The 13,407-nt window shown below is 37.4% G+C and overlaps 1 protein-coding gene across 11 annotated transcripts in view; it reads left to right on the top strand.

Moving 5' to 3' along the window:
* The window catches only part of TOPBP1 (DNA topoisomerase II binding protein 1), a 60,385-nt gene that overhangs the window by 10,103 nt on the left and 36,875 nt on the right, over nucleotides 1–13,407 (top strand). For all 11 annotated transcript variants that reach the window (XM_026015462.2, XM_072726893.1, XM_072726890.1 and 8 more), the window contains 3 exons: nucleotides 1,268–1,431; nucleotides 1,579–1,826; nucleotides 12,677–12,993. In XM_026015462.2, the coding sequence (XP_025871247.2) occupies nucleotides 1,268–1,431; nucleotides 1,579–1,826; nucleotides 12,677–12,993 (729 nt within the window). The remainder of the gene's footprint in view (nucleotides 1–1,267; nucleotides 1,432–1,578; nucleotides 1,827–12,676; nucleotides 12,994–13,407) is intronic.

The raw sequence follows: 13,407 nt of genomic DNA, 5'->3' as shown, positions 1-13,407 counted from the left end.
GGCTCCTTAACTTTTTAGTGTATGAATAAACTATCTTATAAGCGCTTTGGTGGAAACATCATATGCTATAAACTTCCTAGAGCTGATTACTTATCTAATAATATTTATTTTATTTTGTTAGAGAATGAGACAGCATGGGAGCGGGGAGAAAGGATCTCAAGCAGACTCTGCCCAGAGTGCAGAGCCCAACATGGAGCGCAATCTCAGGACCTTGAGATCATGACCTGAGCCAAAACCTAGAGTTGGACACCTAACCAACTGAGCCCCTTAGATGCCCGTGACTCTAGGTTATTCTTATAGGAAGTTTATGATTCCTGATTTTTGTTACAATATCTTCTAATATGGAGGTTACTTAGTTTGGGATATAAATGCAGTTAGGAATAGATTTGCCAGTCTTAAATTTTTTTAAAGATGATGTGAAATAAAGATGAAAAGTCTTTTTATACTTAATAAATTGGTTTAAATACATACATACTTAATAAAGATGTTATTGTGTGTGTTTTATCCTCAAAGCACCGTCCTCAGTTCAACTTAAATTTTCTTGTGTAATCAACTATGTAAAAGGTATCTCAATTTATAGGTAAGAAAATTGGTTTAAATAACCTGAGTAACTTATCATGGTCAGGTAGTTAATTATTGGCCTCTGAACCAAAATTTAAACCCAGGTTTTCTGAATTCAGATATATGTGAACTCCAGTTTATTTCTATAATTTAAATTTACAAGTAGTAAGATCTTTAGAATTCAAGAAGCTACTTATATTTTAGACATTGCTCTACAGTAATATCTAGCTTCTATTTTATTTAAAGCCTCAAAATACTTACCAAGTATCTATTGTGGATAGCAATGCTATGGGACTGTGAAGAAGTAACAAAAAATTAAAATTTCAGAATTGTTGGGATGCCTGGGTGGCTCAGTTGGTTAAGTGTGTACCTTCAGCTCTGGTCATGATCTCAGGGTCCTGGGATCAAGCCCATGTTGGGCTCCTTACTCAGTGGAGAGTCTTCTTCCTTCCCCTCTAACCCTCTCCCCGGCTCCTCCTTTCACTCCCTCGTGCGCTGTCTCTCAAATGAATAAATTTTAACAATCTAATTAAAGGAATTGTTAAAATCAGTTTCAGAATATACTCCATTCGTAATGTATTTTAAATATACACAGAGCTGTCTTATTTACACACAGTGCATTTAGATACATATTTTTAGTATGTTTCTGTTGAGAGAAATCCTCTTAAATGCATTAATCTAAAGTAAATATTTTCTTTCTTTGCAGATCTATCTTTGCGGTTTTAGTGGCAGAAGGCTAGATAAACTAAGAAGGCTTATTAACAGTGGAGGTGGAGTTCGTTTTAATCAGCTCAATGAAGATGTAACTCATGTTATAGTGGGAGATTATGATGATGAATTGAAGCAGTTTTGGGATAAATCGGCCCACAGGTTTTGTCGGTTTTTAATTCAAAGCAATTTCTACTCTGTAATGATTTTCCTTAAAATTGCATATCCATGCAATTATGGAAATTGCATGGCAAGTGGGATGATGGTCTGTAGCTTAAACTAATATATAATTATGTATTATTTTTATAGGCCTCATGTAGTAGGAGCAAAATGGTTGCTGGAGTGTTTTAGTAAAGGTTATATGCTTCCTGAAGAGCCATATATCCATGCTAACTACCAGCCAGTGGAAATTCCAGTTTCAGATCAATCTGAAAATAAAACAGCCCTTTTAAAAAAGAACAACAGCTTTTCTAAGAAAGACTTTGCTTCTGATGAAAAGCATGAACAAGCTGATGAAGATCTGCTCTCTCAATATGTAAATAATAACCCGACAGTAGGTAAGAAATAGTTGATTAGTATTTACAGTCATTAAACATTTTAGTAGTAGAATATTTCTGCCAGGTTTCCTAGATTTTAAGTTAAACCTTTTTCTTTCCTTAATGTTTTGTTACTTTTTCTAAGCAGGCAAGGCCAAGAGGGCTGAACCCTCTGACTCTCTTCAACTCACTGGCTCTACTTTGATCTGTTTTATATACCAGCATCACTTTTTTACTGTGAGTTTGTAACAGCATAAACACTTTTTTTAAAGACTGTATTTATTTATTAGAGTGCACGTGGTGGGGTAAGGGATGGGCAAAGTGAGAGGGAGAAGCAGACTCCCTGCTGAACAGAGAGCCCAACTTGGGGCTCCATCCCAGGACCCTGAGATGATGACCTGAGTCAAAGGCAGGTGCTTAACCAGCTGAGCCACCCAGGTGCCCCATGTAACAGTATGAACTTTTATTTTAACCTTGTAATTACCTCTTACTTGGTTATTAGGATCTTTAATGCATCCAGTATTGCACTGTGGACCACAGCCTCTGTATGTGGTCTTCCCATTGTGGGAAGAACTATTGCCAGTGAAGAGTTATGAGCAGCATTTCCTCTGTTTTAAGAAAAAGTTTTTGTGAAATATTTAATACATTGAAAGAGATGTCAGTAATGTAATGAGGGGAAGCCTGGGTGCCTCAGTCGCTGAGCATCTGCCTTTGGCTCAGGTTGTGGTCCCAGGGTCCTGGGATCAAGTCCCACATTGGGCTCCCTGTGAAGAGTCTGCTTCTCTCTCTATGTCTCTGCCTCTCTCTCTGTGTCTTTCATGAATAAATAAATAAAATCTTAAAAAAAAAAAAAATACTGTGATGAATAACCATATACTACTAGCTAGGTATAAAAAAATAGAATACTGCACTGTACAAAAAGCCTCCTGGGAGTCTCTTACTGTTTTCCTTATAGTTTACATGTGTGTATATCTGTACAAAATATATATACTCTAATTTTGTGTATGTTGTAGCTTATGTGAATGATATATGGTATGTATTATTTTGCTGCTCTCCTCTAACCATGAGAGAGATTTTATTTAATCCCAATAACTGGTTGAGTATAGCACAGTTTATCTATTTTCCTATCTATAGACATTTTTGTTGTCTTTTTTCTTTCTTTCTTTCTTTCTTTCTTTCTTTCTTTCTTTCTTTCTTTCTTTCTTTCTTTTTTTTTTTTTCTTTTTTTTTGCCAGTGCAAACAGTACTGCTGAGATTGTTCTTACCCATGTCTCTGCTTGGAGATTTCTCTACATTTACATAATATCAAATTTGGTTTGCTGTATATGGATTAATAGACGTGTTAAACTCTTCCACTGTAATGGTGGCTTTGACAGTTTCTCCATGTAGTTCTGTCAAATTAATTTTTTAATATATTTTGATCTATTACATGATCCTCATTTTCCTAATTTTTTTTTCTTTAAACTCTGTTTTGTCTGATATTAATAGAATTATCTCTGCCTTGTGTGAGTCAGTAGTGATCTGGTATGACTGACTTTTCACTGCAAATTTGGTCAATTTACACATATTTTTACTTGTGATGTATTTTTATTATTTTATACCATCTTATTTTGTGCTTTCTGTTTGTCCCATTTTTCTGTGCTTCCTTGTTTAATACTTTGCCTCCTTTAGGATAGCCTGAGCTTGCCCCCACTTACCCCTATCTCCCAAGTCCCTGTCTTCCCTCTACTGATGTGGAAGTTACATCTTTTTGTATTTTCAGTGTTTCCTTGGAACATGAATGTGCATCAAAACTTGAAATCTAAAGTTAATCAGAATTTTTATCTTCATCTTGAATAATACAAAAACTTTATGACACTAACTTCAACATCATTGCTAATCACACTCCCCTACATACACTAATACAGTCAATTTATGTGATTTGGACTAGTATTTTCATTGTCCTTTTAATTTCACAATCAGACATACTGTTTTATGTGGTCCATATTTATTTTGATTTACCAACATGTTTAGCAATTTCTTTGCTTCCCATCCCTTGTTGTATCTGAGACCTCTTCTGGAATCATTTTCTTTCCTCTTATTAAATAATATCCTTTAGAAATTCCTTCAGTTTCTGTTAATGTCTTTACTTTTACCCTTGTTCTTAAAAAGTAGTTATGCTAAGAATATAGTTCTAGACAGTTACTTTGAGCTCCTTTAGATGTTGTTTCATTGTCCTATTTCCATGGCTGCTGGATAAGAAGTCGTTTTTTGTTTTTTTTTCTGGCTGTTTTTAATATCTTCCCTTGTATTGCTCATTTCTAGAGTTTAACCATGTACTTGTCCTACTTAGAATTCATTGTGTTTTTTAAATCTGAGGATTAGTGAGGGGTTTTGTTTTTTTCATTCCAAAAAAAATTTCATCTGTTATCTCTTTGAAGATTGCTTCTTCCCCATTCTCTATACTCTCTCCCATTAGCTCTGTGTGTGGATTGCTTAACCTGCCCTTCAAATTTCATCTTTTTGTCTTTCTATGATTTATTATGGATTTCCTTCCACATCACTGTTTCTCTGTTCACCTGTTGACTAATGTTAACCTATCCATTAAATGTTTTATTTCAATAATTATTTTTTCAGTTCCTGGAAGTTCTAGTTCTTTTAATAATCTATTACTCTATATTTATGTCTTGTTACTTATTTCTTGAAATACATTAAAGAGGGGATCCCTGGGTGGCGCAGCGGTTTGGCACCTGCCTTTGACCCAGGGCGCGATCCTGGAGACCCGGGATCGAATCCCACATCGGGCTCCCGGTGCATGGAACCTGCTTCTCCCTCTGCCTATGTCTCTGCCTCTCTCTCTCTCTCTCTCTCTCTGTGTGTGACTATCATAAATAAATAAAAATAAAAAAATGTAATAAAAAGAAAAAACAAATACATTAAAGATACTGCCACACCTGAATGGAGAGGAGAGGTAAATCTCTTTATTGTTCATGGCGCCTAGATTCTTGATGTTTTTGTGATATTGTAAACCCATTCTTACTAGGACTGTGGGAATTCTGAGAAGCTTAAGGTGAGGATTTGTTTCTTTAGAAAAGATTCATGTTTAAATCTGTCTAGTTTTAGGTTTGGAAAACCCTAGTTTTCCAACTCATGACATGTCTCAGTTTATTAGCTGAATGTTTTTTGGACCATTGGGGTAGTGTAAATTGATACCCTAACCTAACCTACATCATAGGACCAGGCCTGTGATGACAAATTGTCAGGAGAGAAGTTTTTCCCTCTTGACCCAAAGTCAAAGTCAAGCGTACTTGTCAGCTCTTTTACAGGGTAGATTGTTGTTGTTGTCTTTGTTTGGTTGATTTTGGACTACATTGTAACAAAGGCATTTCCCTTTAGAGTTTCTGGGTTTGTTTCCTCAGGGTATGCTCTGCCCCACCACTAATTTGTGTGAGACTGAAGACTTGACTCTGTTTCCCTTGATATGATGTCCTTAAGTTCTGAGGGTTTGAGTTTCTGCCAAGATAGATTAAGATTCAGGGTAACCATTAGTTTTGGTAACCACTTAATGCTCTGTATTCATACTACTATATTTTCAGTCCTTGAGGATCTCCCTTATTTTCCTACAAATTCAGTGTGCATTTGTACTGATGCCTTGTATTTTATATTTTCAAGTATTTGATTGTGAGAGGGTTTCAAATGTCTAGCTACCATATTTCTAGAAGGGAATTTCCAGTATTTCCTTTTTTTTTAATGACTTACATTAACTCCAGTTAATATACAGTGCTGTATTAGTTTCAGATGTATAATATATTGATTGAACAATTCCATACATCACCTGGTGCTTATCATGGCAAGTGCACTCCTTAATCCACATCACCTACTAAACCCATACCATACCTCCTCCCCTCTGGTTACCATTAGATTGTTCTCCGTTATTAGGAATTTGTTTTTCTCTCATTTTATTCCCTTTGTTTGTTTTCTTTCTTTAATTCCACATAAATGAGATCATTGGGTATTTGTCTTTCTCTGATTTATTTTGTTTAGTGTTATACTCTCTACCTCCATCCATGTCCTTGCAAATGGCAAGATTTCATTCTTATGGCTAAATAATATTCCTGTGTGTGTGTGTGTGTGTGTATGTGTACACATACACCACATCTTCCTTATCCATTCATTTGTTGAATACTTGGCCTGCTTCCGTATCTTAGCTATTGTAAATAATGCTGCTGTAAACATAGGGGTACATGTATCCCTTTCAATTAGTGTTCTTGTATTCTTTGGGTAAATACCTAGTAGTGAGATTGCTGGATCACAGGGTAGTTCATTTTTCACTTTTTGAGGAACCTCCATACTATTTTCCAGAGTGGCTGGACCAGTTTGCATTCCTGCCAGCAATGCACAAGGGTTCCTTTTTTCCCAGATCCTTGCCAGTGCTTGTCATCTAGGGTTATTATTTTAGCCATTAGACATGTGTGTGGTGATAGCACATTGTAGTTTTCATTTGCATTTCCCTGATGATGAGTCATGTTGAGCATCTTTTCATGTGTCTGTTGTCCATCTCTGTCTTTTTTGGAGAAATGACTGTTCATTTTTTAACTGGCTTATTTGTGTTTTGGGTGTTGAGTTGTATAAATTCTTTATAGATTTTGGAGACTAACCCTTTATCAGATACGTCATTTGCAAATATCTCCTCCCATTCTATAGGTTGCCTTTTAATTTTGTTGTTTCCTTTGCTGTGCAGAAGCTTTTTATTTTTATGTAGTCCCAATAGCTTATTTTTGCTTTTGTTTCCCTTGCCTCCAGAGGCCTTTCTAGAAAAAAGTTGCTGTGGCCTATGTCAAAGAAGTTACTGCCTGTGTTTTCTTCTAGGATTTTTATGGTTTCAGGTCTCAAATTTGAATCTCATCCTTTTTTATGTATGGTGTAAGAAAGTGATCCAGTTTTATTCTTTCCCATGTAGTTGTCTAGTTTTCACAACTCTAATTTATTAAAGAGACTAACCTTTTCCCATTGGATATTCTTTCTTGCTTTGTCAAAGATTAATTGACCATATAGTTGTGGGTTTATTTCTGGGTTTTCTATTCTGTTGCGTCGATCTGTGTGTCTTTTTTTGTGCCAGTATCATCCTGTTTTGACTAATACAGCTTTGTAATATAACTTAAAGTCTGGAATTGTGATGCCTTCAGCTTTGCTTTTCTTTCTCAAGATGCTTTGGCTTTTTGGGGTCTTGTGTGGTTCCATACAAATTTTAGAGTGGTTTGTTTTAGTTCTGTGAAAAATGCTGTTGATATTTTGATAGGAATTACATTAAATATGTAGATTGCTTTGGGTATTAGAGACTTTAATGGTATTTTTTCTTCCGGTCCATAAGCATGCAATGTATTTCCATTTCTTAGTGTCAAATTCTGTAATCAGTATTTTACAGTTTTCAGAGTACAGGTCTTTGACCTCTTTGGTTAGGCTTGTTCCTAGGTATCTTATTTTTGGTTTAATTATAAATGAGATTGTTTTCTTAATTTTTTTTTCTGCTGCTTCATTATTGGTATAGAAATGCAACGAGTTACATTGATTTTGTTGTTATTGTTGTTGTTGTTTGGGGGGGGGGTGTATTTTATATTTCTTTTAAGTAGGCTCCACAGCCAACATGAGGCTTGAACTCACGACCCTGAGCTTAAGAGTCACATGCTCTACTAACTGAGCCAGCTAGGCACCCTGTATATTGATTTTGTATCCTGTGACTACTGAATTGTTTATCAGTTCTAGCAGTTTTTTGGTGGAGTCTTTAGGATTTTCTTTCTCTTTCTTTCTTTCTTGCTGGCTTGCTTGCTTGCTTTTTTTTTTAAGATTTTATTTATTCATGAGAGACACAGATCGAGAGAGAGGCAGAGACACAGGCAAAGGGAGAAGCAAGCTCCATGCAGGGAGCCCGATGTGGGACTCAACCTTGAGTCTCCAGGATCAGACCCTGGGCTGGAGGTGGTGCTAAACCGCTGGGCCACCCGGGCTGCCCTAGGATTTTCTTTCTTTCTTTTTTTTTTTAAGATTTTATTTATTTATTCATGAGAGACACAGATCCATAGAGAGCCAGAGACACAGGCAGAGGGAGAAGCAGGCTCCATGCAGGGAGCCCCACGTGGGACTCGATCCTGGGTCTCCAGGATCACTCCCTAGGCTGTAGGTGGCGCTAAACCGCTGAGCCACCGGGGCTGCCCGGATTTTCTATATATAGTGCATTATCTGCAAATAGTGAAAATAATTCTTCCTTAACCAATTTGGATGCATTTTCTTTCTTTTTGTCTGATTGCTATGGCTAGGACTTCTAGTATTATGTTGAATAAAAGTGGTGAGAGTGGACATCCTTCTTCTTTTCCTGACCTTACAGGAAAGGCTCTCAGTGTTTTCCCCATTGGGTATGCTCTTTGCTGTGGGTTTTTCATATATGGCCTTTATTATGTTTTTGTTTTGGGGGTTTTTGTTTGTTTGTTTGTTTAAGATTTTATTTATTTATGAGAGAGAGAAGGCAGAGACATAGGCAGAGGGAGAAGCAGACTCCATGCAGGGAGTCCGATGCGGGACTCAATCCTGGGTCTCCAGGATCACGCCCTGGGCTGAAGGCAGCGCTAAACCACTGAGCCACCTGGGCTGCCCTTATTTATAAAGTTTTATAAGTTTTATTTTATGTGGCAAGAATTAGTTTAAAAATTAAAATGTTAATTCTCTTGCAGATGAGGATAGAAATAATAAAGTGGCACTTATATAACAATGTTATGGGCTCTGAAGTCAGACAGCCTTTGGTTTATATCTCATTTCTGCAACATAACTGTATGACTTTAGGCAAGTTACTTAACCACTTAAGCCTGAGATTTCCCTTGAAGAAAAGGTATAGATACACCAGTAGTGAAGTCTGGGGTGGCTCAGTTAGTTCGTTAAGCATCTGACTCTTGATTTCAGCTCAGGTCATGATACCAGGGTCTTGAGGTTAAGCCCCATGTCAGGCTCCACACTCAGCGGGGAGTCTGCTTCTCTCCCTCTCCATTTCCCTCTGCCTCTCCATGTCTCATGTGTGTACTCTGTTTCTCACTCTCTCAAATAAAAAATAAATCTTAAATATAGATATACCAGTAGCATCAACATCATAGTATCACAAACACTAATTTTGTGCATGTAAAGCACCTAGGCACACTGTCTGTATTTGTGAATAAATGAAGAATCCTTGAATAGCTTCCAAGTTTGTTGAGATCTCATAAAGCAGGGATTGACAAACTTCTTTTTCAAAGGACTAGACAGTAAATACTTCAGGCTTCATCTGCCACATTCTGTCTCTGAATGTATTCTATTTCGTTTGGGTTCTGCTTTTTGCAACCACTTAAATATGTAAAAACAATTATTTTTTATTTTAAGATTTCATTTATATGAGAGAGAAAGTGAGCGAACACAAGCAGGGGGAGAGCAGAGGGAGTGGGAGAAACAGACTCCCTAGTGAGCACAGAGCCCAACTTGGGCCTGAATCCCCAGACTCAAGGATCATGACCTGAGCTGAAGGCAGACACTTCACCAACAGAGCCACCCAGGTGCCCTGTAAAAACAATTCTTAACTCACAGGCTGCAGGCTCAGTTTGGTCCATAGGCTGTAGTTTGCCAGTCCCTGTACATAACACTACTAGAGTTTTCAAAAACTTACTAAGTTTTTACCTTTTTTTTTAATTTAAATTTTAGTGAACATACAGTGCAATATTGGCTTTAGGAGTAGAATTCACTGATTCATCCTTACAACACCCAGTGTTTATCATAAGTGCTCTCCTTAATACCCATCACCCACCTAGCCCGTCTGCTACCCACTTTCCTCCATCAACTTTCAGTTTGTTCTCTGTCCTTAAGAGTCTCTCATGGCTTGTTTCTCTTTCTCTTTTTTTTTTCTTGTCCCTGTTCCCATATGTATATTTGTTTTCTTTCTTAAATTCCACTTGAGTAAGATTATATGGTGTTTGTCTTTCTCTGATTTAATTCACTTAGTGTAATACACTATATAGCTCCATCCACGTCATTGTAAATGACAAGATTTCATTTTTTTGATGGTTAGTACTCCATTGTGTATATATACCACATCTTTATCCATTCACCAATTGATGGACATTTGGGCTCTCTCCATAGTTTGGCTATTGTGACTACCATAAACATCAGTGTGCATGTGCTCCTTCAGCTCTGTATGTTTGTATCCTTTGGGTGAATACCTACTAGTGCAATTGCTGGATTATAGGATAGTTCTATTTTTAACTTCTTAAGAAACTTCCATACTGTTCTCTAAGTTCTTTAATAGATTTTGGATACTAACCCTTTATCTGATATGTCATTTGCCTATATCTTCCTTCCATAGGCTGCCTTTTAGTTTTGTTGATTGTTTCCTTTGCTGTGCAGAAGCTTTTCACCTTGAAGTTCCAGTAGTTCATTTTTGCTTTTGTTGCCTCCAGCAGTGTGTCTAGTAAGAACTGGCTAGGCCAAGGTTAAGGAGGTTTCTGCCTGTGTTCTCTAGGATTTTGATGGTCTCCTGTCTCGCATTTAGGTCTTTTATCCATTTTGGATTTATTTTTGTTTTGTTTTTTTTTTTTAATTTTTATTTATTTATGATAGTCACAGAGAGAGAGAGAGGCAGAGACACAGGCAGAGGGAGAAACAGGCTCCATGCCCCGGGAGCCCGACGTGGGATTCGATCCCGGGTCTCCAGGATCGCGCCCTGGGCCAAAGGCAGGCGCCAAACCGCTGCGCCACCCAGGGATCCCTGGATTTATTTTTGTGAATGGTGTAAGAAAGTGGCCCGGTTTCATTCTTCTGCATATAGCTGTCCAGTTTTCCCAACACCATTTTTTTGAAGAGACTGTCCTTTTTTTCATTGGATATTCTTTCCTGCTTTGTCAAAGATCAGTTGACCATGTAGTTGTAGGTCCATATCTGGGTTCTCTGTTGTGTTCTATTGATTTATGTTTCTGTTTTTGTGCCAGGACCATACGCCTTGATGACTACAGCTTTGTCATATAGCTTAAAATCTGGAATTGTGATGCATCCAGATTTTTTTTCTTTTTCTTTTTCATGGTTGGGTTTGGCTATTTGGCATCTTTTGTGGTTCCTTGCAAATTTTAGGATTGTTTGTGCTAGCTCCGTGAAAACTGCTGCTGGTCTTTTGATAAGAGATTGCATTAAATGGATAGATTGCTTTGGGTAGTATGGACATTTTAACAATGTTTGTTCTTACAATTCGTGAGCATGGAATGCTTTTCCATTTCTTTGTGTCATCTTTAATTTCTTTCATAAATGTTCTTTTTTTTTTTTTAAGATTTTTATTTACTTATTCATGAGAGACAAAGAGAGAGAGGCAGAGACACAGGCAGAGGGAGAAGCAGGCTCCATGCAGGGAGCCTGACGTGGGACTCGATCCCAGGACTCCAGGATCACGCCCTGGGCCAAAGGCAGGCACTAAACCGCAGAGCTACCCAGGGATCCCCATAAATGGTCTAAGAGGTTTTAACTAAACCTCTTTAGTTAGGTTTATTCCTAGGTATCTTTTGGTTTTGGGTGCAGTTGCAAATGGGATCTTAGATTTCTTTTTCTGCTACTTTATTGGTGTATAGACATGCAACATATTTCTGCACTTTGGTTTTACATCCTGCAACGCTGAATTCATGTTTCAGTTCTAGCAATATTTTTGGTGTAGTCTTTCAGGTTTTCTACATACTCTATTATGTCGTCTGCCAATAGTGACAGTTTGACTTCTTCCTTGATGTTTTGGAGCCTTTATTTCTTTTTGTTGTGTGATTACTGAGGCTAAGACTTCCAGTACTTTGTTTTTACCTTTTAAACTTTTAGCTTTGATTCACCAGTTTATTGCATATTAGGGGTTATATATTTTAGTTGCTAACATTTGTGTTTTTATATAGCTATGTTTTTTCTCCTCATCAGCCAGCTTGCTTTTAAAATATAGTAGTTGAGACCATTTGCTTGGGTTCTTCATCAGTTACTCTTTTAAGTCCATATTGTAGTAGCTAAGCAGCTGTAATCTAATATGAAACTTTTAGGAGTTTTTGAAAGATAAGTAACCATAAAAAGCAGTAACCATAATTATCTTATTTATATAGTTATTTCCATGTGGGCTTGAGCACTTAGGCCTATTCTGTTTTTATCCTTAATAATATTTTCTCAACATTTTTTAGGGTATGTATGTATGTATTTATTTATTTATTTATTTAATAGAGAAAGTGAGAGTATGTATGCAAGCATGAGCAGGGGGAGGGGAAAGGGAGAAGCAGACTCCCTGATGAGCAGAGAGCCTGATGCAGGGCTCAATCATGACCCAAGCCGAAGGCAGACACTTACCTGACTGAGCCACCCAGATGCCCCAATATTTTCTCAGTTTCTTTTGTGAATAGCACAACCAGTTTTGAGGGACGCCTAGGTGGCTCAGCGGTTAAGTGCGTCTGCCTTTGGCTCAGGGCATGATCCTGGAATACCGGGATCAAGTCCCACATCAGGCTCCCTACATGGAGCCTGCTTGTCTCTCTGCCTCTCTCTTTCTGTGTCTTTCATGAATAAATAAATAAAATTTTTAAGAAAAGGTTTTGGGACTTAGACAAGCCTGGGGAGTTACTGGAGCATCGTAATTTTCAATTAATTAGAGTTTACTCAGAATACTTAAAACCCTGACATGATTTCTATTGTCATTCCTAATGGAAGATAGAAATAATGACAGTACTTCTGGTGGCCAAGAAGATGAGATAGGTTCATATCCTTTCTTCATTTTGTACCTACAGTTTTTGTGAATGTGGGCGTAATTCTCAGGCTTCATGTTACCTTTAAGTATAAGATAAATTATCTGCTAGAAAATATTTATTTTTCTCTTTCAGGTGAAGCTGTGAAGTCTGAAGTTGAGCCCTTTAATGACTCTACTCATATTTCTCCGCAAGAAGAAAACCAGTCTTCTGTCACTCATTGCCTCCCTGATGGTTCTACAACTACTGAAGAAGGTTTATTTAGTGAAAAGAGTTTCCTGGTTTTGGGGTTTAGTAATGAAAATGAATCTAATATTGCAAATATCATAAGAGAAAATGCTGGAAAAGTCGTGTCCCTTCAGAGCAGAATTGTTGCTGATTATGCTGTGGTTCCTCTGCTGGGGTGTGAAGTAGAAGCAACTGTAGGAGAAGTCGTCACAAATACATGGCTGGTAAGAAAACCCTGTAGCAGTTGAAATGTAGTGTTGAAGGATATCAAATGCCGAAAATGTTAATGTTTATTTCTTGGACATTTGAGTTTAGGTAAATTGGTGTTTGTGTTTGAGCACGATTTAGGTTTTGTTTTTAGCAAAGTAAATTGTAAGATAGGAAAATGCATAAGCTTCTTGGGCCCAATCCTGGTCGAGTAGAGCATATTGTTTCCCTAGGGCCACAGCAGCAGCATTACTTCATAAGAAGTTACTCCAGGTCATCTCCTACTATTTCAGTCTTCCCTGTTTTCACACAACCAAAGCGTGCGTGCACCTTTGTATTACTCTTTGTTATTGGCTAAACACTGGGAACTTCACCAATTTTTTTTAAACTTTCCAAGAATTAAGAGGAAAATTTATAAACTAATACTTGGG

The sequence above is a fragment of the Vulpes vulpes genome, chromosome 11 (genome assembly GCF_048418805.1).
Source record: "Vulpes vulpes isolate BD-2025 chromosome 11, VulVul3, whole genome shotgun sequence".
Taxonomy (NCBI): Eukaryota; Metazoa; Chordata; class Mammalia; order Carnivora; family Canidae; genus Vulpes; species Vulpes vulpes.
The sequence above is the reverse complement of the archived record's forward strand: the minus strand, read 5'-3'. Positions and strand labels throughout refer to the sequence as shown.